At 40.1% G+C, this 27,163-nt stretch overlaps 1 protein-coding gene and 1 pseudogene across 3 annotated transcripts in view; one reads left to right on the top strand and one right to left on the bottom strand.

The window, feature by feature from the left end:
- Positions 1-724: 724 nt before the first annotated feature.
- The window catches only part of LOC109424232 (neuroguidin), a 151,217-nt gene continuing 124,778 nt past the window's right edge, over positions 725-27,163 (bottom strand). For all 3 annotated transcript variants that reach the window (XM_019699313.3, XM_019699314.3, XM_062850634.1), the window contains exons 3-5: positions 23,793-24,021; positions 23,102-23,725; positions 725-12,261 (exon numbers count right to left, since the gene is read on the bottom strand). In XM_019699313.3, the coding sequence (XP_019554858.3) occupies positions 12,113-12,261; positions 23,102-23,725; positions 23,793-24,021 (1,002 nt within the window). In that variant the 3' untranslated portion in view covers positions 725-12,112. The remainder of the gene's footprint in view (positions 12,262-23,101; positions 23,726-23,792; positions 24,022-27,163) is intronic.
- On the top strand, positions 12,331-14,573 carry LOC115266112 (uncharacterized; annotated as a pseudogene).

Below are 27,163 nucleotides of genomic sequence, written 5' to 3' on the forward strand. Positions count from 1 at the left end.
TTTTATTCATATTTTCAACTAACAAGCATAAGTTATTACCTGGCCAGTCATTACCATCGAAACGGTGCCACGAGTTCAAGTGAGGAAAAAAAAAACTTGAGCCAAAGTGCGTCCTGCGTTCCGGCTCATTAACCCATTTGTTGGCATAATATCTACATTTTCGCAGACAGCGGGAAAAAAATCTAGGTGATAATTTACCGGAACGATTGCAGACAATTGAGAAACGAGTACAGAGGGGAACAAAAGACTGGGAATGAAACACACCGCTTGTAATTAGCCGAACAGCGAGTATTTACGAGTTTCCATTGTGCAGACTTGATTCGATTTCTAGCCATAAATTCCCCACTAAGAACCGAGCAAACATTATCAGCCGTAACGCAATTAAAACCGTCCGAATGGGATCGAGTAATTCGATTACAAATGTATACAACCATATTTGCAGGAATACCACACAAATTAATACATGTTTATCCATATGTTTTGCTAGGAGTCGAATCTAAACATTCTATCGTTAGAACTAAATAGGAATTTTGTTTGAGATATCCTCAACAAACCGAAACGTTATTTTTGATTGGGAGTTCTAAATTTTACTTTTTACATGTCTTCAAACTTGATACTGTGATTTATGATTGTGATATCCTATTTCTTCTGGCGGAAAACTATTGCGAAATGATTGTTAGAAATTTTGGATCTCAAAACGTAGAGGCAAATTTTGGTTTTTTCGTTACACTAAATCCAACATATACTTACAACTAAACCTATGAGCATCCATAAATCAATTTTATTATTCTGACCAATTAATACTGCCCCGCCGGAATGCAAATTTTGTTCACAACTTATCTCTACTAATACTCACCGCAGGGAAATACATAAATCGAACCACTCGGGAAGAGCAGTTTGTAGCACGTGTCGCCTAATTAAGCAATTCAAATGAAAATCCCGCCAATGATTGTAATCGTTTTTACTTTAAATAATTCGATCGTGATTCGTGATTAAAGTTAATCAGTGGAACATAATCTCCTATGATGGTTGGATATAGTTGGGTAGCCCTGAGGGGAAGGCCATACGTTGGGATCCCCTTCGGGTGAGGTGGGGGTCGATGAAAACCGGATGTGAACAGAAAAGGGTGTAAAGATAATAAAGCTCATTATGGTGTGGTGTGATAGTTATTGCCATCGTCCGCGCCCAGTGTGTGACGGGTGTCAGGTTAAGCATGTAATCCACTCAATCTCGACGCCTATCCAATATGGCACTCAGTTGGCGGCAATAATCGATTGTTGAACGGCGTGGCGGCGCGATCGGTGATGAATGATTATAATCTTTTAATTTGGTTTTAATTCAACAGCTTCGCGATTAACTCGATGATTTCTAGTGGTTTTAATATCAACACCTAGTGGTTTTTGCTAGAGGACACCCTGACTCTGTTAATTTATTCAGTGAACTGTACCACTTTCTTTTTTTTTTGGTAAATTTCATTACAAAGTTTCCTCACAAATTCAGGCATTTTCCACTTATTTCTTCAACCCTTCTCTATGAATTCATTCATGAAATGCTCGATAAACTGTTTAAAGCACAATGAACCCTAACACAACATCATATGACACGTTTGCCGGATTTTTCCTGAAATTCGTTTAAACTTTTTTGTTTTCAAGTTCTGCGAAATAACTACAAACGAACTTATTCAGATATCGCGTCGGAAATTACTTCATAAGTAATTCAACGAATTTCTTCTGCAAATTTCATCATGGGTTTTGTCAGAATTGCATCGAAATTTCACAGAGCGTATTCTAGAAAATCCCTACAGGGATTCCTCCTGGTCCTTCCTGGATTCCGACAAACAATTACTTCACTGCCAATGTGTCATAAGTGAGCTAGGAAGCACCCACTCCTCTAGAATTTCCCTTTAGAAATTAAGAAATGTTTCCAGGAACTATTTCAGAAATTAATGTTTGAATTTCTCCAGGTGTTTCTTCATTTCTTCTGGGATTTTTTCATTCATTCGGAAATCCCTCTAGAAAATTTCCAAGAATTCTCTTGAGAGTTTCTCCAGGGGTTTCTATAATAAATAGTTATATTTAGATATTTCTCCAGGCTTTGCTTTAAATCTATTCAGACCTTATTTCAGAGATTCTGGCAGAATTTTTTTCAAAGATTCTCTCAAAAATTCTCGCAGAAATTACTCCAGAATCTATTCCTTTACGTTTTTCAGGATATTTTTTATCAATACCTGCAAATGGTTCCCCAGTTCTTCCGGATATTATTCCTTCAAAAACTCAATCACTTTTTTGTAGTGGATTTAGCGTGTTTGCGAGCGCAAACCAAATTCTTCCAGTTTTTTTTTTTTTTTGTTTCTGCAGGATTTCTTTCAGAAAATTCCTCGGTAGTAATTTAGTCATTTTTGTTTACAAATTCCTTCACAAAATTGGCTTCTTTAACGATGTTGAGATAATTCGATATTCTGAATCTGCATGTCAAACTGAGCTGAAATCCAAATTTTCATGAGTTTTGGAGCCCGGGAACCTATTTAAAAATCAATTTGAAGTTTGTATGGGAGAAATTTGTCGAACCACCCCTCGTCGCCGTTTGTACTGGGTGGAGCTGTCAAACAGTTGCCCAGCTGTCAAAAGGTGATTTCAAAAAATCTCTTTGAAATTGATTTTAGGTGCCAAAATAAGGTTCTAAAAATCTGAAAAAAATCATAGTGGCTCAGAAAAAGGTATCCTTTCATATAAAATCAAATAATCAATATATTTCTCATAATTTAAAAACCCAATTGTTTGACATTTTTTCAAGGATTTCTTCTGATGTCTAGGAGTTCTTCCAGGGATTCCCTCAGATAATCCACCAGGGATTCCTCAGAAATTTAAGGTTTTTTTTTCAAAATTTTCACCAGATCCTTTGCCTGTGATTTGCGCAGAAATTTTCTAAGAAATTCCGTAAGAAACTCCGTTTCGGATTTGTCTAGCAATCCCGCCCAGAATTTTATTCTCTTAGAATTACTTGCAGAGTTAGTTCAGAAGTACCTCATGTTTTTTTTTTCTGGGAATTAATGATAAGAGATACCGGTGTTTTCTGCTTTTTATCCTAGGCATTCATCCAGGAATTGCTCCCCCAGGGATTCTTAGAAAGTCATTCATGGAACTCTAATTGAATTCATCAATAATCTTTGTGCAATTTCTGGAAGAATTTTTGAAAAAAAAAATCCCTGGAGGAATATGTGAACAAATTCTGTAGGGATCTCTTAAAACATCCTAGGAAATCGTAATAACTATTTCTAAAAACAATCCATGTGAGAATTTCTGCACTGAAGGAATTTCTCAAAGGATTCGTGGAGAAACCTTGGGGAGATTTTCCAAAAATCCCTGTAGAAGTTTTTAAAAGAATTTCTGAAAAATCCCCTGGAAGATCATGCAACAATGAAGAAGTCCCTTGCTGAAATTCCTGAAAAAATCCCTAACATTTTGATGAAAACTCTGGAGGTAAAATTATCTCCTTTCAAAAGGAGCCCCAGCAGGAATTTCTGAAGAAATCTTCAGTAGCATCGTTGTAGAAATCTTAGAAAGTACGTTTAAATGAATCTCTCTAGGAATATCTGAACAATACCAGGGATATTTTTGAAGGAACGCAGGAGTAATTTCTTTAGAACTTACAGGAAAAACCTATAAAAAAAAATAATGAATAATTTTCTGGAGAACTTCCTGGAGAAATATGTGGACGAATTTCTGAAAAACATACTGGAGAAATGCAAAGATAAGCGTCTGCAAAGACCTCTAGAACAAACTCATGAGATATTAATTAAGAAATTTCCGTTGAAATTTTTGGGCAATATTTTTAATAAATTTCTTTAAAAATCCGTGGTTAAATAGTTAGAGTTATACTAGGTGGAAATGCCGGATAAATTTCTTGGGAAATACGTGGAGTAATATTTGCCGGAAATCCTGCTACCTGATACCTGATAGAGCAATTCATGAACAAATCTCTGGCGAACTCCTTGAAGAAATATCTGAAAGAATTTTTGAAGCAATCTCTGGAAAAATTCTAAAGAAACCACTAGAAGAATTTATGAGATTTATTATTAAGAAATTCTGAAGGAATTCCTGTAGAGAATTCTAGGGGAACCCCTAGGGAAATGTCCGGTGAATTTTAAACTAATCAATACGAAAAGTTCTTAAGTAATTTCTAGTAGATTTTAAGATCGAATTCCAGGAGTAGGAATCTATGGATTAACCTTGGAAGAAATCCATAGAAGATTTCCTTGAACTTGCTATCCTTGGACTAATTTATGGAGGATTATTATAAGGAATTTTTGAAGTAATCCATGAAAGAATTTCTGAACGAATCTTTGTATGGAATCCTGAAGGAGTCTGTGTGATAAGAATTAGCTTTAGTTAAAATTCACGAATAAAAATAAATTAAAAAAAAGATGAAGGAGTCTGTGAAAGACTCTCTAAGGGAATTCCTACACAGTAATTTCTAGAGGAACCTTTGGATTTTTCTAAGAAAGTTTTTATGGTGCCTCCCGCAGTATTGGAACCAAGCTGCCGTCGCTGTCTTGGACCACTAAACGAGGCTGTAATTGTACGGCTCAATACTGATGCATCCAGCAGTGCCTCAGTTTGAGAAATTGGGATCCACTTGACAATCGTCTGCTTCAAGACCATATACGTATCACAAAGGTCCAAGCAACAGGATTATCCTATTCTGCCGGAAAAAAAATTATATTACGTGCAATTCATGTTTATTGATGAACACGCTTTGTCTAGCGAATTGGGGAGACGTGGGTTCAAATCCCACAAGAACTGCGTGGATTTCTTATTCGTCGTTTTTCCGTTTCATTTTGTCTATTTTCACATTTGTACCTATGAACTTCCGGCTCAACATATGTCTAACATACAACTTCGGTTGGTTATCCGAAAAACAACAACATCCGCAGGGAATTTTTTTTTGTTGAATTTCGTAAGAAGGATGGGAAAATTTAAAAATTTTAATGAAAATTGATTGACCGCCCGTATTTAGTTGCTACTCCAGTCCCGCCAAACCAGCTACACTTACACAAGGAACTAGGATTTTCGGTTTCGGATGAAGTTGACCATCAATAATAATCAGCAGCCATTCTTTAGTCTCAAACTTGAGGCTGAATAAGGGTGCAATTTTGACGATGTCATTGATTATAGTTTCATCCATATGATTTCGCATTATGATACAGCCACATTGGCTTTAGTCCAAGAACCTTACTTTCGTAAGGGAAATTTCTATCTTGGAAACCTCGTGAGCCCGGTATTTGCTACTTTTAGTAAAAATTAAATGGCGAACTCACGTGTTATGCCTCGAGCCTGTGTTCTTGTCAATAACGCAATAGTTGCTACATTCATCCCTGACCTAACCATCAGAGATGTATGTTCTACCACAATTGATGTTTCTGTTGGAAATCTCAACAGGAAATACGTATGTTGTTCGGTTTACTTACCGCATGATGAACCATCCCCTTACGGATGCTTTCAAACAATTCATCGCATACTGCACTTCAAAGAGCCTTCCGCTAATTGTTGGTGTTGATGCTAATGCTCACCATATCATTTGGAGCAGCTCAGACATTAACTTGAGAGGCTCCAGTTTGTTGGAATACTTAAGTAGTACAGATCTTGGACTAATTAAACATAGGCAACCGCCCAACCTTCATGGTATTTGCTAGAGAGGAAGCGTTGGACATAACGCTTTGCGTTAGCAGAATTAGTCATGAGGTGACTTATTGGCATGTGTCTGATGAAGCATCTTTATCTGCCCATCGCTACATCATTTTTAACCGTAGTGTGGCCAGCAAAAAAACACCCGTAGAAGGCCGGCAGGGTACCCGGGTACCCACGAAATGGAAATGATCATATCTCAGCGATTTTTCCACCGATTTTAAAAGTTTTTGCCTCATTCAACTCAGAAACTCATTATCTATCGAGATCGTATTTGGTTGGACCGGTCCGATCACCATGGGTACCGGAAAATCCGGATTTACGGATCCATGTTTTTATACAATACAATATACGGGATTTTCGGTCTAGTGGCTACCGCTTCTGATTCGTATGCAGAAGGTCATGGGTTCAATCCCTGGCCCGTCCTTTTCATCCTACTTTGTATCTTTCTATCCTCTTCCTCACACTCTCTCTCTTCTCAACATATACAACTCATGTATATACATATGTTCATAGCCATCGCTAGAACCAGAAACGAATTGGAAATAAGTCGTTTCCCTCCCTTCCAATTTCCACTCACAGCACAGTGTATATAACGCCTACAAGTTATGCAACCAAAGCGTGCTGTGCCGCTTGACCTTATTCATCTCATTCACCACACAATCTATCACCTTACGAACACTATAAATAACTCCCTATCCATGGATCGCATCACCGACCCAACGGTGACTCCCAGATCTCCCATCCTTTCCGTTTAACAAAATACCCCAGTCCGTGCTGGTTGTGGGGATGCAGAGGTGATCTCGGTCTTTAGTAGCAACAACCAGCACACTCTAACATTCCTTTCCCTTCCCAACTGACTATAAGGACGTGGCCGGCGCCGTTATTGATCCAAAATGTATGAGCTGCTAGAATTGCACTTTGAGAATAAGTGGAGTGTCCCAGCCCTTATTCATTTGGATCTCAGTGCAATTGGTACCAGCTCAGATCAATCACGGAGTAGCAACCATTGACATGTATAGTCAGATTTGATCGTTTTTTTGATCGAATACAATATACGGGATTTTCGGTAGGTTAGTAGCAATTTCGGTACCAAGCATCGTAAAATTGCTTTGGCATATTGTATCTGACTGGCCTGGAATCATAAAACGTGTTGACTTTGAAAATGTGATTTCGGAACACGCTTCTCGTGGGGCCATGGTTGACCATAAACACTTTAAGATATCCTAGCCTTAACAAAGTGGGTTTCAATATGGAATAAGGACATGCTCCCAAAAATATGGATTTTCCGAAAACCACGGTGATTAGATCGGTCTAACCAAATATTTTCCCGATAGATGATGAGTTTCTGAGTTGAATGAGCTAAAAACTTCCAAAATCTATGAAAAATTGACGGAGATATGATCATTTCAATTTCGTGGGTACCCGGGTACCCTGCCGGCCTTCCACGTAATAAAAAAATGCAGGAGCCCCTCCCCCTACCCCTCCTCACTTTAAAATTCGGTCAACCCCATTAATAGATGTATATTCACGAGTTCTAAGATCTAACAGAGTTCCAACACCCTAGTCTCAACAACCATTAAAATATCGAGATTTGAAATTGAAAAAGGTACCCGGGTACCCTGCCGGCCACATAAGTGTTAAGCGCTTGAATGTAATTTCGCAAACTTTACATTTCAGGAATCTTCGGTCAACCAAATGGATTCTTTTTACTGATTTGATAACGGCCAAATTTCATGATGGATACTCACCATACGTTGACACTCCAAGTGATTTGAATGATGCCGTTGATACAACAACGGTCTTCAACATAGATGCTTTCGTAGAAGCTTGCCCTCTGCGGTTTGTGAAGACCACAAGTTGAACCCCTTGGTGGAACTCTGATGTGACCTAACTCAGGTAGGAAACAATGTAGAAAGAGTTGGAACAGACGTTCGACTGGATCGGAGGCTATCAGGTCGGCTAGCAAGGCCTACCAGAAAGCTCTTCGGTCTGCTGAACGAAAAACCAGCTAGAAAAACCTTTGTACAAATGTTTCCTGTTTGAGTGAAGTCATTCGGTTGAACAAAATCCTTGCAAAATCGAAGGATTTTTAAACAAACGAACTTCGTTTGCCAAATGGTAATTTTACTTCCTCTGATGAGGAAGTTTTGGAATGTTTATTCAACTTCCCTGGATGTGTGGATATTACATCTTCTTCGGAGGAACCTGATGCCTTTTCTTGTAGTTATGACTCTCTGGCTTCGGCTCGGAGTATCATAACTTTAGAATCGATTAAGTGGGCACTAAATAGCTTTGCACCTTTAAAATCTCCTGGGGCAGATGGGATTTATCCTATTTTGCTTCAGAAGAGATTTAATGATTTCAAACACGTTTTGAAAAAACTACTTGTTTCAAGTTTTGCTACAGGGTATATTCCCAAATCCTGGCGGGATACTACTGTAAAGTTTATTCCGAAAGTGGGTCGTGCGTCGTATGAAGAAGCAAAGAGTTTCAGACCTATCAGTTTGCCCACTTTTCTTCTGAAATACTTAGAACGCATTGTCGATCATCACATCCGTGATGTTCATCTGGCCAATGTGCCTCTTCATGTGAACCAACAAGCTTACCAATCTGGAAAGTCCACTGCGACTCTTTTACACAAGGTTGTTTACGATACCGAGAAAGCATTCGCTCAAAAGCAGTCTTGTCTGGGTGTTTTCTTAGATATCGAGGGTGCCTTTGACATCGTGACTTTCGATGCCGTATTGGAAGCCGCATGGAGTCATGGTATATCTCCAATGATTTCCAATTGGATTCACCAAATGCTCAAAACCCGATATCTCTTCTCGGCATTGCGTCTAGCAGGGAGTAGGAAATTGAGTGTTTGTGGATGCCCCCTAAAGGGGGAGTCTTGTCACTGCTTTTGTGGAATATCGTAACAGATACGCTATTGAGGCAACTCAATAATAGCGGTTTTCCTACTTATGGTTTTGCCGACGACTACTTAACATTGTTAGTTGGTATGTGCATCAGCACCCTTTTCGGCCTGATGCAAAGCGCCCTTCAACAAATTGAGGGTTAATGTCGCCAATACGAGTAAAACATCTATTGTTCTTTTTACGGAAGGGCGAAACCGTAATAGCGTTCGACCTATACGTTTCTTTGATTCTGAAATCAATGTGACTGATCAGGTAAAGTGCGTTGGAGTTATTCTTGACTCCAAGCTTTCCCGGACACCTCATGTTGAGTTCAGAATCAAGAAAGCATGGCCTTCGGGTAATGCCACTTTGGTACAACTTGGGGTCTAACACCCAATTATATTAAATGGATTTACACAACTGTTGTTCGGCCAATATTGACCTATGGATGTCTTGTGTGGTGGAAAAAGAACGAAGTGAGAGCGATCCAATCAAAATTGGGCCATCTCCACAGTGTATCAAGCACAGGCGATGTCTGGAGCGGTCTATTCAACTCCCACGGCAGCGCTCGAAGTTCTCTGATGTTGCCCCACTACGCATTCATCTTAAACAAGAAGCATTTTTCTGCACTTACCACCTATCGGTACTCGATTTACTAGAGGAAACTCCTGTGAATTGCAAATCAACACACACCTCGTTGTTTCCACTTTTGGTGAATAGGGACAAAGTTGTCATTGCTCCAAGTGATCTTACAATTGCTTGTAATTTTCCATATAGGACATTTTCCACGAAATTCCCTTCCCGGGAAGAGTGGACATCTGGTTATCTGGAGAGAAGTATTTCAGATGGCATCGTATGTTACACTGATGGCTCCCTTCTCGAAGATCGAGCAGGTGATGGTGTCCACTTTCGTGAGCTAAGGCTACATCAGTCTTACTCACTTGGTAGACAATGTTACGGAGTGTAATAAGCACTTCAGCAGCACGCTGTTCAGATAGCCAGACTGCTATTAAGGCACTTGATTCTAGCCTGGCAGATATCATGATATCGAAGTGATGGACCATGCTCAAGGAGGACCTCAATGTTACACTTGCGTCCTTACTCCCATTCTAGAACAGTAGGCACTAAATTATCCTAACTAGAAGATCTAATCGAAAGTTTCAATGCATCATAACCAACAATGCACAGCATTAAATGTTATACAAAACCGATAATCGTGATACAACACCCAGAGCGAGCGCGCGGGTCAAGCTCATTACGTTGCAAAAATGAATCGCTTTCCTGCCACACATCGGAACAATGGAATTGTTTACGGCTGAAGATGATGATCCGATAACCACTATCATGAATATATTAGCGCGCTACTGGTTGACCGACCGGTGGCCTCCCCCCACACAATGATGACCCTCCTGCTACGCCTGAGCGAAAATAAAACTGCTGATGCATTAATATGGATATGGTTACAATAATACATTGTAACTGAACTTGCAGGTGTAACGGAGGCCTGGTAGACCAAGCGCGACCGACTGGGCATTTATTTGCACCATAAATCAAAATTAAATTATTCACGGACAAATACCTGGGTAGACATCACGAACGAAGTGAGGGTAATTGTGGTGCGCAAAAAATGATCAATTTCACCTAGCGGTGAAGACGAAGCTCTCGTCATATGTTCAGAATTGTTAATTTTATCTAAGCAATACGTATTTCATGCAGGAGTTACTTATGTGGCTGAAATAGTTGGCACAAGATTATTGGGAGGTTTAGATAGCAATGAGTATCAATCATATACATAATTATACTGATGCTAAGCTAAGGTTGAGAAATTAAAACCTTTCAGTTCGGCAAAACGCCAATCGGTGGAAACATCACAATCGTTTGCATCAGAATTGAATCATTTTACAAAATGACACGCAAAGCTGCATGGCAAAATCAACAAAAGTTTGATTGACTGGCGCATGTTTACTTCGATCGTCAGACAGCACTATCACCACCATCGTCGATGAATAATGAGCAAAAAAAAGCAAAACGATTTAAAGTATCGACAAACAAAAAAGGTAATGATATTATCAAACAACTGAAGCGAAAAATATGGTTTTAACCTAAACTTAAATCGAAATATTTATTGGAAACAAAAACTTAATCGAATTGCAAACTAAACAAGATACGTTTGAAACAAACTGAATTTACAACAGAAACCAAAATCAATTTTCATAGTTACTAATCTATGTCTAAGGGAGCCGCATTCGCGGATCCACCATTCGGTCCTATTTCCATCGTTATCAATTCTCTGTATTCGTGTACGTATTTTGATTCCCCTTTACTGCACTGTTGGACGTTGTATCTGTTATTTCTGGTTATTTCTATTATTATTTCATCTGTAGTAACTCTTTTATGCTCTTTTGTGTGTGTGGTGGAATATTATTCATGTGTTTAATCCGATTTGTTGTGTTTGCTCTGTCATAAAAATGTATCTGATTATGATTATAAATCGTTTTTCTTTTTATTTTAATGCTTCAATACAACTATTGTGTAATGGTTGTACAAAATAATGCCGTTTCTTTAATTTGTTTTGTTTGTTTTACTTTCTCTGCAGCTGGGCGATTTTTTATGCTGAGTTTGACGAACGGATACAAAGCAGATCATTCCCAGCGATTCCGGTAGTTGGAACACCACATTCCAAGTTTGTTCTTTTGAGGTTATCTGTTTATACTTGCATTTGATTATTTCAACACAAAACTGGTCAACTGAGCTGTATCTGTATCGGTATGTTTGTCTATAGAAAAAGAATACTTTTGTTATAATTCACTATGTAAAAGGCAACAATTGTGTTTCTGGTTCGGTGAACGTTCGCCGTGGTTCACCAAAAGTCGTCGTCGGCTATTTCTCAGTTTATGCTTGCTCATATATTTGTAACTATGGTTGCACTTAATCGCTAGTTTTGCCATACCTTATCGGTACATATAACTATCGTTTTGTATATATTTGTGATCAGGTGGAAGTGGTACTCCGATCGCCGGGAATGATCCCTCCCCTTCAAACTCACGCCCAGAGCGTTATTCATTTATCAATTGGAAGAAACTTGAAAATATTCTCGTATAAATATATTATAAAGGCTCTTGGTGAGTGTATCTTCATTTAAAAATCAATAATTCTTATTTCTGCAACAGTAACTTGTTGTAAGTTTTTCTTAGTAGTTTTATGTTCTCATCGTGCTATTTTGTATTACCTCCGTACATGATCCGTAAGAATCATGTACTCAATATTACTAAATCTAGATATAATTGCGATAGTCTCCTAGTAGTAACCAAATCAAATTGAAACGAAAATCAACAATTGAATAGTAAAACTCAGGAAAAAATCAATACAACTAAACACTTTATAGGTAGTAATAAATTGATAAATTTAAAATATTGAATTAGTAAGCCAATTACGAAATCTTAACCAAACAAATGTAGAAACATAATAATTTTAAACGAACATACCGTTGAATTAATGTCGAGCTGATGAACGAGGTGCTCCACTCTCTTAACGGAAACGCCGTTTCTTACCGTGCTTTTTGCCACCCTTGCCGGCTTTGCGCTTTTTGCCGGCTTTCGAGCCACCCGACGACGATGGAAGCTCGTCGTCCAAAGCACTGATGTCGCCAAAGCTCGTTAGCTCATCGCCTAGGGTACCTGTAAAAAAGGATAAACCAAAGGGATAAAAGCTCAGTGATTGTACTATATGGAACGGAACATGCGCAGTACACACGGTGCACGCAATGTTGCATGCAATCTCACCAAGGTAGGTAGCTTTTTCTTTTTTCTCACTCATTTCCCTTGATAAGCATGAGAAAGAGATAGACGGAAGAGGGAGTAATCGTTCTCTCTATTGTGTTTGTTTAGGAGAGTGAGATAGAAAAAAGATAAAACTACCTACGATAGTGTGTAGTCCAGTCTTCTACATAGGACCGTTCCACTGTGCACAAAACGTAAAAACTAAAAAAAACATATTTCAGATTTTGGATTCAAGATTTTAAGCAGGTATTGTACAAGGATTTGCTTGAAATTAAACGGCGATTCCCATACAGCAAATTCCCTTGGAATTAATCTTCGAAGTGAATCCATAATACAAACGACAACAAAAAGCATTTAGAAAAATAACAATATTTTATTGGCGATTCAAAACGGCATCCTTTGTGGTTTATTCGACAGTTCTTCTAACGCAGAGGCCCTGAGAACAGAAAATATTCAATAGCAGCACCACGACGATGTTGCAAAATTCATTTGAAGCAATTTCTGGAGGAATTCCTAAAAGAAAGACTGGAGGAATTCCTGAACAAATGCATGGAGCAATTCCTGGGAGAATGCCTGGAAGAATTCTTGGCGGAATCTCTAGAGGAGTCCCTGGAGGAATCCCGGAATCCCTGGGGGAGTCCCTAGAGGAATTCCTGAAGAAATTTCTTGGGAAAAAATTCCTGGAGGAATCCATGGAAAAATGCATGGAGGAGTCCCTGGAGAAATTCCTGGATGAAATTCTGAGGGAATGCCTGGAGGAATCCCTGGAGAAATTCCTGGGGTAATTCCAGAAGGAGTTCTTTAAGGCATTCCTGGAAAAGTCCCTGCAGAATTGGATGAAATCTTGGAAGAATGCTTGGAGGTATATCTGGAGGAATGCCTGGAGGAATCCCTAGGGCAATCCCTAGAATGTGTGTGTTGTTGTTAACTCAATCGGACGTGATTCTGTATCGCTCATCGTTTACGTTAATTTTCCGTTGAAACTGGCCTCGAAAATCTCGAATGACACTTGTGTAGTACGATCGTCTATATTTTGTACGTTTCTGCGATATTAATCTTTCATTGCGTTTACCGTTGTGACGAAAAATTGCAATTATATTGATCATCAAAACTCGCCATGGAGTGCAAAAAGTGCCTTCTTCCAGTGGTTACAAAAGATGAACCGTATGTATACTGTAATGCATTGTGCGCCGCAGTTCACCATGCCGCTTGTGTTGGATTGGATACTGCCGAGCTTGCTGCCGTATCACCGCCACACAAGAATAGTTGTTGGATGTGCGACGAATGTTTTGTTGAATTTGTACAATGGAGGAAAGAACGAAATGAGAAAATGAATGAGCCGATCGCCGCAACTGCTCCAGAGCACAATGAGCCTAAATGCGTACTGCAACGTGACGTTGATGAGCTGAAAGCTAAAGTAGATTCAATACTGTCGGTGATTACGTCGCAAGAGAATAATCACACGGATGCCTAGATACGACACTCAACACCGAAATCATCGCGACCAATGGAATGTGGATCGAATGAAGTGACAAATTGCGAGTCGGTTACCTGATTCGATATGTGAGAACGAGAACTTCGACTTGTTGCTAACGAATATCGATGGAAGCGTTTCGGAAGAAGATGTTCAACTCATGGTTTGTCGCTGCTTGGGCACACGTGATAATGAGTGCATTAATGTTAGGAAATTAGTTCCGCGATGGGTTGACTGCAGTGCATTCGACTATATCTCCTTCAAAATAATTTTAAACCGTAAATGGAAGTCTGTCGCGATGATGCCATCTACTTGGCCTAGAAACATTAGATTTCAAAAATTCAAAAAAGTGAGATTCCCGTGGAAACCCGATATTTTGTAAATAATGTGATTTGATGGAAAATGTTTTTTTTTTGTATTGATGTTTTTTATTACTGATTTAAGTCATTTGTTGTACATAGGAAAATGATACTTGTTGTTTGAATTTGTACGATATTTGTAGTTAACGGGTCGCATCTTCTTTGAGTTTGTTCTGGAAAGTTGTCGAGATTGTTAAATGTTTTTGTACCTTAGATTTAAGTCACATCATTGGGGCATACACAAGCCTGTTGGTGTTAATAAACAAATAAACAAATAAAAAATAAACAAATAGAGGAATGCCTAGAGGAATTGCTGGAAGAATGCCTGGAGGAATTCCTGGAAGAATGCCTGGAGGAATTCCTGGAGATGTAGCTGTATGAATTCCTGGAGAACTCTCTAGAATAATTCCTGCAGAAAACTTTAGAGCAATTTCTGGAGGAACCCATGCATAAATTCCCGGAGAAATCCCTGGAGCAGTTTTTGGAGGACTTCCTAGAGAAGTTTCCGGAGGAATCCATGGAGAAATCCCTGGAGGTAGCCCTAGATAAATCAGTAGAGGCATTCCTTGAAGAATCACTGGAGCGATTTCAGGAATCCGTGTAAAAATCTCTGGAGGAATTCCTCGATGAATTTCTGGAGGAATTCTTGGAGGAATATCTGTAGGAATTCTTGGAGGAATATCTGTAGGAATTCCTGGAAGAATCTCTAGAAGAGTTCCTGGGAGAATTTCTAGAGGAATTCCTGGAGAAATCTCCGGAGGAATTGCTAAAGAAATCTCTAGAAGAATTGCTGGAAGAATCCCTGCAGGAATTCTTAGAGGAACCCCTGCAAGAATTCCCTCTGAAGGAATTTCTGGAAGATTCGCATGAAGAATTCATGAGGAATCCCTGGAGGAATTCTAGGAAGAAATTCCAGGAGGAATTTCTAAGGGAATCCCAGGAGTTTCTAAAGAAATCCATGGAGGAAGTATTAAAGAAATCGCAGAAAGAATTCTTGAAGAAATCCTGATGAAATCCTAAGAAGAGTTCTTGGAGGAACTCCTGGAGGAATCTCTGGAGGATTCCCGGAAGCAATCCCAGAAGGTCTTCCTAAGGAAATCCCTAAAAATCTGGATCAAAGGATAAGTATATTACCCGTTACAAGAAAATGGAGAGCGAAAAAGGTGCGAAACTGCTAATAGACCCCCGCTCGTACGTTTAATCGTAATGATGTCTTCTACAATAAGTGCGCAAATGGGCCAAGGAACACTGCGCCGAAAACTAAAACGATTTTCCTTACACTGACCATAAACGCATAGCGCCACTGTAGTTTTCAACACACCCCGAGTAGGTGAGAAAATCTAACCAATAACACATTCAGTTATTAATAATTGAATTACTGAAAAACAAAAACTGCTATTGGTTTGATTGAGATAAGAGGTAAAACATAAGAAATAATATCAAAATCTAGTATGGAGAAGTACTCAATTATAGCTCGTTAAGATATTACAAGATCAAAACAATTACAAGACAAGATTTGTCCTAGACAACTACAAGGAACGATGAACTCTATCGTCCCCGTTTTAACATTGGGAACAATACCCTAAGTAAACTCTGGAAGAATTCCTTAAATATCTTCTGGATGAAATCACGAAGGAATCAATATATGAACTCCCGAGGGAAATTTTGATAAAAAAAACACTCCCGAAGAAACTTTTGCATCAGATCTCGGAAGAATATCTGAAAGAGTTCCCAAAGGTATTCCGGAAAGAATTTGCCGGTAACTTCTGGAAAACTTTCTACCCAAAGAATACTACGAAGAGTTTTCAATATAATTCCTGTAGAAATTTTCTAGCAACATTCCTGGAGGAACTACAACAATAATCACCAAAAGAAGTCCCATCAGAATCTTCGGAGGAACTTCCGGAACAAAGGTCGAAGAAACTTGTACATTAAATTTCGATGAAATTTCTTAAAGAATTCCCGGCGCAATACCTAGAAGTTCCTCCACTGCTGCTGGAATTCTTGGAGAAAGTTTTAGATTCTGGAATAATTATTAGAGAAACTGGAAAAACTATCCGGAGTACTTCCGAAAAAAAAAAACGGATAGCCTTTGGAAGAAATTTCCGGGGTATTTCGGGAAGATACAGTTTCAAGATAAACTGCTGGAAGAATTCCCAGTGATACGAATTCGAGAACGAATTCCGAAATCAATTCTGCAAGACTCAAATCTTCGAAGTCAATTCTGCAAGAATGAGCTCTTCGAATACCTCTCCAGTTATCATAGTGGTTAAGACTATGGATCGCCAATCCGGAGACGTCTCCCTGGGCATAGCGTATCATTGTCCTTGCCTCACAATGTACAAATTCATGCAATGGCAGGCAAAGGAAGCCCTTCAATTAATAACTGCGGAAGTGCTCAAACGATCAAAAAAAAAAACGATCAAATCTGACTATACATGTCAATGGTTGCTCCTCCGTGATTGATCTGAGTTGGTACCAATTGCACTGAGATCCAAATGAATAAGGGCTGGGACACTCCACTTATTCTCAAAGTGCAATTTTAGCAGCTCATACATTTTTGGATCAATAACGGCGACGGCCACGTGGAATGTTAGAGTATGTTGGTTGTTGCTACTAAAGACCGAGATCACCTCTGCATCCCCAGAACCAGCACGGACTGGGGTATTTGTTAGACGGAAAGGGTGGGAGATCTGGTAGTCACCGTTGGGTCGGTGATGCGACCCGGGTAGAGGCTAATGGCAAACAAAGGACAAAATAATAACTGGTTTTGCCATCATATCTCGTTTTGCCATTCTTCTGTCATTATGAAAAACTTAAAATGGCTAATCAATAGCAAAATATACAATCATAGCAAATCTTGTCATTGATATGTTATTCATGAATAATGCTAAATAACACATCAATAACAAAAATTACTATCATGGTAAAACTTGCAATTTAGCACCTTTTATAATGAATAATAACATAATTTACATTCCTAGCTAAATTTACCTTTATTTTGATATTGTGAGAAATTATTTATAAACATTAGGCACCATAACATATTTTACTCTTAATATACCATTAACTATTATATTGTATATTTCAAGCATAACGGTGGCTACGTTCATCAAAGTGAATTTGATTTTTAAGTTCGTTTCGTTTTGAGTTTTTAATTTCCACAAAATAAAACTGTTTTTACATTGATTGATGAACTTAAATTTTATTTCATTTTCATTTTTTCATTTTGCAGCATTTGGTGGGGCAATGAGAGCGCAAGTCAGTCCAAAGCCGATGATAAGGAGGGGTAATGGCTGAATAGTCTTTGCTGACCACATAAACGCCATGGGATAGGAAAAGGGTATTTTGGTGTGGGATTAGGGTGTTGGTGCAGACTTGACGATATCAATGCTATTCAGATGCAAAATAATTTTAAGGCTCAATAGTGAATCGCATACCTTCCAAAACCAAAAAACAATAATCCACAAAATACCAAGCAAGTCATAGAAAGAAAAATCGCCCGATTGTTTATTTTGTCAATTATAACAAACGGAAACTTCTACCCTCTCCGACTCGCCAGTCACCCCGGAAAAAATGTCCCTTCAGTTCTGGAAAATATATTATCCCCAATTAAGCCTTTAATCGAATTGTCCGCGTGGTCTTGTAGTACCCCTGCTAGGTAAGAATCAGTCATTGCCATACATATTAAATGCTAGACATGACCCCATGGATTGCATTTGCATATGTAAAAGCTTTGCTGATGTGACTTTCCTATTAGGCAATTCTCTCATCTCATGTTTGTCTTCAAAACCTTATCAAGCTTAGAAAATTGAAGTTGATAAACAATACATTACAAGGTTCGAATTCCCATAGAATGAGATCATTCATTCGCACTACAACACCATAGGAGATAATACCACATTGGCTGATTACAGTACAAATGTGAAAAATCTCCCTTTTCCCCCTATCCGCAACCCGGGGACGCGCCCTGTTGGATTTCGAAAGCCTCGGAGAATATTACAAACCTTCAATGGCATTCCCATAAACTAACCCACATTGCCCATTCAGGGGTCTGACTGGGCCAATTACCCTCCCTCAGTTTGTAATATTCTCTCCAACTTGGAATTATATTTTCCCGGCACATAAATGACTTCGACAAATGTTCGATATACTATGCAGCGTCATGATCAGTATAACTATATCAGATGACTTGGAGATCTGATTCTTACAGAATTGTTTGCCATTGATTATACATTCAGCTATTCTAATCATTACTGCAAAGGCCATCGACCACATGCCTGAAATCAAAGCTTCCTGGAAGATATAATCCAAGCCCAGGGATTTTATTGAAGAAAAAAAAGAAATAGCTCATTTTGCCTTTCTTCTGCTACTTTGAAATAATAACTGAATCTACCATTATTTTAAAATTGAATTTGAACAATTAAACCTACCATTATTTTGATCGCCACATAAACAGCTAAATTTGTTCTTATTTTGTTATCAATATCTCAATAATAACTTATTTTGTTCTTCAATTTAATCCGTATACTTTACCATTACTTTGTTATTACAATGGCAAAATAAGTTATTTTTATGTTTTTCTGCTACCAAAATGTTGTTATTATTTTTGTTATTTTAACCCTTATTTCAAACAAACAAATAACACATTTTGCCATTCAAACATTCTGTTTTAATGGTAAAATTTGCCATTCTTTTGCCATTAAGCTCTACCCGGGGATCCATGGATAGGGGTTTATTCTTAGTGTTCGTAAAGGTGATAGATTGTGTGGTGAATAAGGTGAATAAGGTCAAGCGGCACAGCACGCTTTTGGTTGCTTAACTTGTAGGCGTTATATACACTGTGCTGTGGAAATTGGAAGGGAGGAAAACGAATTTTTACAATTCGTTTCTGGTTCTAGCGATAGCCAGAACATATGAATATACAGGAGTTGTATATGTAGAGAAGAGAGAGAGAAAGGGGATAGAAAGATACAAAGTAGGATGAAAGGGACGAGCCAGGGATTGAACCCATGACCTTCTGCATACGAATCAGAAGCGGTAGCCACTAGACCACCAAGCCCGTCGTTAATAACTGTGGAAGTCCTCAAAGAACACTAAGTTGAAGCGAGGCAGGCCAAGTCCCAGTGGGGACGTAGAGCCAAAAAGAAGAAGAAGAGGCCAAAAAGAAATTAATGGTTAAATTTTGCGTTGAAGTTCCAGAAAATTCACGGAGACACTCCTGGCACTATTTCTAAAGTAACTGCATGTAACAAGAAACCTGAAACCTGCACCTGCACGCCGGAGAAACCTTTGAAGAATACCTTAAGCAGCTTCGGGAAGAATTCCTGATGGAAGTTTTAGGACAAACCGCGGATCAATTATCAAAATTTCCGGTGGAAATCTTAGAACAGTTCTCGAGGAAACTCATACAGGATTTCCAAAAAAAAAACTCCTTGACAAATAACTATCGAACTTCTTCGAAACCATTCAAATTAATATTTAGGTTTCAACATTCTCAGTAGAACCCGTAGAGGGATTCCCTGTAGAAACCATAGACATGATGTTTCCGATGGAGACATTCCAGGGGAAACTTCTGGATAAATCCTCATTTTAACGGTGAAAGTTCTAGAAGATTTGCAGACAAAACTCTTGGAAGAATTCGCTGAGGAACTCCTAGAGGAATTGTCGATGAAACTTCTAGTCAAGATCCCTATGAAATTCCAGGTGGATTGCCTACAGCAGCTCCTCGGTATGGTACGGGAACGAAAATATTTTTCAGGTTTAGAAGATGTTCTCCAGGATGCTAAGAATTAATCTTCATGCAGATGTAGCTCCATTAGATATGGTTAAAGCATTCAGCCGTGCTTGGACACCATTGGACAGTCATTCTTCAATTAATCAAATGCGACCTGAGGGGCCGTAGTCTCTTCTTTCTGAGAAACTTATTATTTGGATTGGAATTTTATAGAAATTCCAGGAAAAAATCCCATAGGAATTCCAGCGGAACACCTCAAAGGAATTTCAACGGGAGTGTCCAAAGGAGTACGAGGAGAAATCCCCGAATGATTTCCAGGAGAAATCATTGAAGGTTATCCAGGAGGAATCCCGTAAGAAATTCTAGAAAAAAGCCCGGACAGAATTCCTGCAAGAATCTCCAATGGAATTTCAGGCTGAAGGAATTCTTGGTGGAATTCAAGGAGAAGTCCGCGAAGAAACCGAAGAATTTCCAAGAATAATCCCCGAAGGATGTTCAAGAGGCATCCCGGGGGAATTCAACATTCGAAGAGGAATCCTGTAAAGATTTTTAGGGTCAATCTCCGTAGGATTCCAGAGATTCCTTGAAGTACTTCCAGGAGGAATCCCCGAAATAAAAACCAGGAGGAATCGATTGAATAATTCATAGAGTAATTCCAGATGAAAAGATTCTCTGAAAGAAATCCAGGAGGAATTCTTGTAGGAACTCCATGAGGAAATCCTGCAGATATGCCTGATTGTAGTCCTACAGAAATTCGTGGAGGAACTCCTAGAAGAATCCCTGAAGAAAATCCTGTAGTTCTTGAAAAAAAACTCTTATGTAACTCCTGGATTCATCCCTGAATCCTCCTAGAAAACCTCCGAAAGAACTCCAGCAACAAAAAAAATCTCCTGGAAGTATCCCTAAGGGAACTTCTGCAAGGATCAATGAAGTAACTCTTTGAGGAATCTTAGAAAGAACTCCTGGACTAATCCCTGAATAAACTTCTGTAGGAATCCCTCGAGAAACTTCGGGAAAATCCTTGAATTCTTTTGGAGGTATCCTTGGATCCTCAAGCGAAAAATATGATAAAATATTACTAATAAGAGCACTTCCAATGCCAACATCATGCAGATCTCATATGTTGCCGAAAACAACGGAAATTCGTGGAAACTTTTGGGAGAACTTAACTTTTTTGCAGAAGGAAAACTTCTTCGGTCTTGCAGCTGGAACATGTGAGTTTTGTTTATGTTCTCGGTGGCGAAACAGGGGGCTTCTCAATGGGTACTGTAGAAAACAATATGTAGGTTATTTAAAAAAATGGTTTTAAACATTTTATCAGTTTATCGAATAAACATGAACAATTTTGTTTCAAATGAACAAAATTGGTCCCGTGCTTCCTTAAGATTCTCTGAAGTAGCTTCTGGATATCCCTGAAGGAATTCCAGGAGAAATCTCTGAAGGAACTTCTGGAAGAACCCCCGAAGGAATTCTATGAAGAATGTCTAAAGAAACATCTGCACTAATCCCTGAAATTTCTGGATAATTCTCTAAACGAAATCCTGGACCAATCCATATAGGAACTCCTATAGGCATTTTTTTATTAATCCCTGATGAAACACCTGGAGGAATTCTTGAAGGAACTTTTGAAGAAATCCTTGGAGGAACTTCCAGAATAATACTTAAAGGACCTACTGTAGGAATTCCTGAACGAACTTCTGGAGGCCATCGCGGAAATTACCAAACGCCACTCGAGATAAGACACGACACTTATGGTTCTTACTAACGATTGTAATAACCGTGAGTGTCGTGTCTTAACTCGCGTCGCGTTTCGTGATTGTCGTGTTTGTTCTTACGTTAGCACTAAGTACACAAATTAATAGATAACTTCTGGAGGATTTCCTGATGGATCTCCTGGAGACATCTCTGGATCATCAAAAAAATCTGTGAAGGCACCTCTGGATGAATACCTGAGGGAACTCCTGATACAATAGCTAAAAAAATACTCTGGTGAAACACATGAAGGCATCCATGCATTCACTTGGAACTACTGGGGAGATCCCTGAAGGAGCTCATGGAGAGACCCCTGAATCTGCAGCAATCGCTGAAAGTACTTGCAGGAATCCTCTAAGGATCAATCCCTGGATGAACTTCTATAGGAATTCCTTAAGGAACTCCTAGAGTAATCCCTTAAAAAACTTCTACAAGAATCTCTGAAAAATCTTCATGGTATTCCGAAAGAATACCAAGAGGAATTCTCGACCGAATTTCAGGAGGGATCCATGCCCAAGCAACAATTTGATGCCTTATGTTCGTTCAAGAGATTTTGATAACCGCCGTAAAACCAATATGTTTATATTCTAGTCCAATGCTGGAATTTATAACCTCTTGGAATCTACTCGACTTAAAAACGTTGCTTGGGTGAAGCAATTCTAGGAGGGATTTCACTTTCTCCATTAATTTATCCAGAAATGCATGCAAAGATTGCTCAGAAATTTTTCTCCAAAGTTTTGCTAGCAATTCTTGCAGGGATTTGAATGCATTTTTATAAATTTCCTTCAGGACCTCAGATTTTCCCGGGGATTTTCTGGAAATGTTCTAAGGATTTCTGGACAAATCCCTCTAGAAATATATAGCGGATTACTCAGAAATTTACAGATTACAGAATTATTCTGATTGAAGGAAATCCTTAAATAAAAGTTGTTTCTGTACTTTTCGAACATTGATGAAGGATACACATTTTATCCATAATGGAAGTATAGCAGGAATTGTTGCAGGATTTCTGCAGAGTAATATTATGAAAAGTTTCCGCTAATAATATATTACACCGATATACCGATACTTTCTACCGTAAACGCACCATTTTTTCAAGAATTTTCTCCAAAAATTATTTGATTTTTTTATAAAATAATTTATGCATTGCGAAAGAAATCTCTTAAATTTCAAAGATGAATTTAAGGAAAACCCTGATAAAAAGATTGAGATGTATTCACAAAGATCTCCAAAAATAATATCAGAAGAGATCATTAGAGGGATTCCGAGGATGTACTATGACGAAGAACTTTGTTGAATTTAAAAAAAAATGCTCGATGTAGAGGCCGCAATGCAGCTCATTCTTATTCATCCCATAGATAATGTTTCAAAGCGCCTCTTAGACATGTACAAAACATCAATAAATTCAAAACTCACCCAAAGTAGTCAACTTCCGACTCCGGTGCTTGTCCGCCTTGGTGATCGGCAATCGCGTCAGATATTTCTCCTCGTACTCCTCTCGTTCACGTTCCTTGCGGGACAGCTTCTGTAGCGCTCTCGAACTGGAGGAAATCTCCACCGGCGTGTCCAGATACTCTTCCTTCAGTTCCTGAATCAATGACGACCCCAGCGCTCGTTTCCGTGCCCGGTCCATCTGTTTTCGGGCTCGATCGGATTTGGATTCCTCTTCGTAGGGCACGGCCATATGTTTGGGAGGTACGTACACGTCCCCGGTACTGCTGGATTCCGGTTTGCCCGGTCCTCCCGCTTTGGCGGCCTTTGCTTTTCGCAGTTTTTCCAGCACCTTGGTCGAGTCATCCGACTCGTCACCGGAACCACTGTCGCCGTCTGCGCCGGCCGTTTCCGGCAGTTGCGACATCAGATTCGCCGGGTTGGCTTTGAAGGAAGTCGGATCGTCGGCCACGCTCGCACCGGTTACGGCCGTTTTGACCAGTTTGTCTATCTGGTAGCGCAGTTTGTAATCGATCGGGCGGATCTTTTCTAGTACCGTGCGGATTTCGATCAGGCGATCTATCGAGGGATCGTTTTCGATTTTGTGACCTAAAACGAGGAGGATGAGTTACACACATAATTGATAGAGTAAAATCTTTAGAGGATTAATAGTTACCGGAACACTTTCTCAGCACGACATATGTCAGATTGATTAGATAGTTGAGCAGCATGTGATATTTGATTTCCAAGAAGTTGAGTCCGTACTCTGTGGATAGTTCTCCGGTTTTGACGCGTTGCAGCATATTGCCAACGAGGTCGGACACCTGTTTGAAGTTGGTGTTCATCTCGTCCAGCAGTCGCAAGGCCTGTGGAAGATCCGGCTGGAAATCGTATTCGTCAAGTGCCTGCCATGGGAAACAGAAAAAGCAAAATGAACATTTTAGTTAGTTCTATTGTGAATGGAAATTTAAACATTTAAGCCGACAATAGTCTCCTGACTATTGTCCTGGCGAAGCCTGGCGCTTGAGCACTGTAGTTGAAGGAAATTCCAATGCAGAACCTGTAGCTTCCGGGAAGATAAGCCCAGCTCCCTGGGTTAGTGGGTTGGTGTTAGGCCCTGCGAGCCAGCCGTAAAAAGACTAGCACCGAAAAAATCAACAAGAGAAGAATGCGAACCGATACCAATGGCAACCACCGCAGCGACGAAAAGGGACTTACGATTGGAAGCTCGGTACGTGGAACTGCAGATCTCTCAACTTCATCGGGAGCACCCGCATACTCGCCGATATACTGATAGACGGCGGGTTCAGAATCGTAGCGCTGCAGGAGGTGTGTTGGACAGGATCCATGGTGCGAACGTTTAGAGGTAATCATACCATTTACCAGAGTTGCGGCAAAACACGTGAGTTGGGAACAGCTTCTATAATGATGAGCGACATGCAGAGGCGAGTGATCGGTTGGTGGCCGATCGACGAAAGAATGTGCAGGTTGAGGATCAAGGGCCGATTCTTCAACATCATAATAAACTTCAACAGCATAATAAACGTGCACAGCCCTCACTCCGGAAGCACTGATGCTGACAAAGACGCATTTTACGTGCAGCTCGAACGCGAGTAAGACCGCTGCCCAAACCACGACGTCAAGATCATCATAGGAGATCTAAACGCTCAGGTAGGCCAGGAGGAGAAATTGAGACCGACGATTGGAAAGTGCAGCGCCCACCAGCGGACGAACGAAAATGGCCTATGCCTCATCGACTTTGCCGCCTCCAAGAACATGGCCATTCGCAGCACTTTCTTCCAGCACAGCCTCCCGTATCGTGACACCTGGAGATCACCACAACAAACGGAATCGCAAATCGACCACGTTCTGATTGATGGACGGTACTTCTCCAACATTATCGACGTCAGGACCTATCGAGGCGCTAATATCGACTCTGATCACTACCTGGAGATCGTTAAACTGCGCCCAAAACTTTCTTTATTAACAATGTACAGTATCGGCGGTCGCCCCGGTACGATCTAGAGCGCCACCGCATACGCGCAGAATCTCGAGGCAGCGTTGCCGTACGAGGTGTGCTCGATGCGGCCCCTCTAGAGGACTGCTGGAGTACAGTCAAAGCAGCCATCAACAACGCAGCCGAGAGCACTATCGGGTACGTGAAACGGAGTCGACGAAACGATTGGTTCGACGAGGAGTGCAGAGCGGTTCTGGAGGAGAAGGACGCAGCGCGGGCGGTAATGCTGCAGCATGGAACCCGACAGAATGTGGAGCGATACAGACAGAACCGAACGCAGCACTTCCGCGAAAAAAAGCGCCGCCTGGAAGAAGCGCAGTGCGAGGAAATAGAACTGCTGTGCCGTTCACAAGAAACACGTAAGATCTACCAGAAGCTCAACGTATCCCGTAAAGGCTACGTGCCGCAAGCTGAAATCTGCAGGGATAAGGACGGGAGCCTCCTGAAGGACAAACGTGAGGTGCTCGAAAGGTGGAAGCAGCACTTCGACGAGCACCTGAATGGCGAAGAGAATGTAGGCACGATAGATCAAGGCAGCGGAGAAAATGACTATGTTGATGCAGCAGATGACGGCAACGAACCAACTTCCACGCTGATAGAAGATAAGGATGCCATCCACCAGCTCAAAAACAACAAAGCGGCTGTTGAGGACGGTATCGCAGCAGAACTCATCAAGATGGGCCCGGAAAAGTTGGCCACCTGTCTGCACCAGTACTAACTCAAGATCTGGGAAATCGAACAGCTACCGGAGGAGTGGAAGCGAGGGATAATCTCTCCCATTCACAAGAACGGCGACAAGTTAATGTGTGAGAACTTTCGAGCGATCACCATTTCGAATGCCGCCTACAAAGTGCTATCCAAGATCATCTTCCGTCGTCTTTCACCTAAAGTAAATGAGTTCGTGGGAAGTTACCAAGCGGGTTTCATCGACGGCCGGACCAGATCTTCACCGTACGGCAAACCCTGCAGAAATGCCGTGAATACCAGGTCCCAACGCACCACCTGTTTATCGACTTCAAGGCGACATACGACAGTATCGACCGCACAGAGCTATGGAAAATCGTGGACTAGAACAGCTTCCCCGGGAAGCTTACCAGACTGATAAGAGCTACGATGGACGGTGTGCAGAACAGCGTAAGGATTTCGGGTGAACTATCCAGTTCATTCGAATCTCGACGGGGACTACGACAAGGTGATGGACTTTCCTACCTACTATTCAACATCGATCTGGAAGGTGTTATGAGCCGGGCTCAACAGCCGGGGAACGATCTTCATGAAATCCGGCCTGTTTTGCGGATGACATCCCGGGTAGAGGTAAAATACTGACGATCAAAACATGATATTGGTTTGATTGATATAAGAGATAAAAGATCTGAAAATAATATCTGAAAAATGTTCCTGGAACATCTGAACAATATCAAAATTTGATATTTCAAGATCATACGAATAGCTCGCTGCTATTGGTTAGATCTTACAAAATCTAAATATGATTTGATGATGATGTTCCAGGAGTAAATTTTTGATTTTATTTTTAGATCTTTTATCTCTTATGTCAATCAAACTTATATCACTTTTTGATCTCCGTATCAAAATATGCTATTATTGAGCTCTTTTCCTCTACTCGGGATGGATATTATTGCTAGAACATTTGGAATGGTGGCAGAGCTGTACATCCGCCTGAAACGCGAAGCAGTAGGGGTGGTGGGGGTAAAGTGGACAGGTGGGGTAAAATGGACAGGGTACAGATTCATGGCTTTTATTGTTTTTCAAAATGTTTCAACGATTGAAGCTTATGCCTAAGCATGAATCATTGTACTTTTGCTGATCTTGAACATTAAAATCAAATAAACCTCTTCAAGATGACAAAATCTTTAAAAATCACGTGAAAAATCGGAAGTGATGTAAAATCTGCTTGTATTTGCTAAGGTTTTCTCGTAAGTTATTTTCAAATTATTACAAGTTCTACACCTCAAACCAATAAAGTCCACGTAGAAGAATATACTTGAACGAAAAAAAAACAAAATAAGTAT

The sequence above is a fragment of the Aedes albopictus genome, chromosome 2, assembly GCF_035046485.1.
Source record: "Aedes albopictus strain Foshan chromosome 2, AalbF5, whole genome shotgun sequence".
NCBI lineage: Eukaryota > Metazoa > Arthropoda > Insecta > Diptera > Culicidae > Aedes > Aedes albopictus.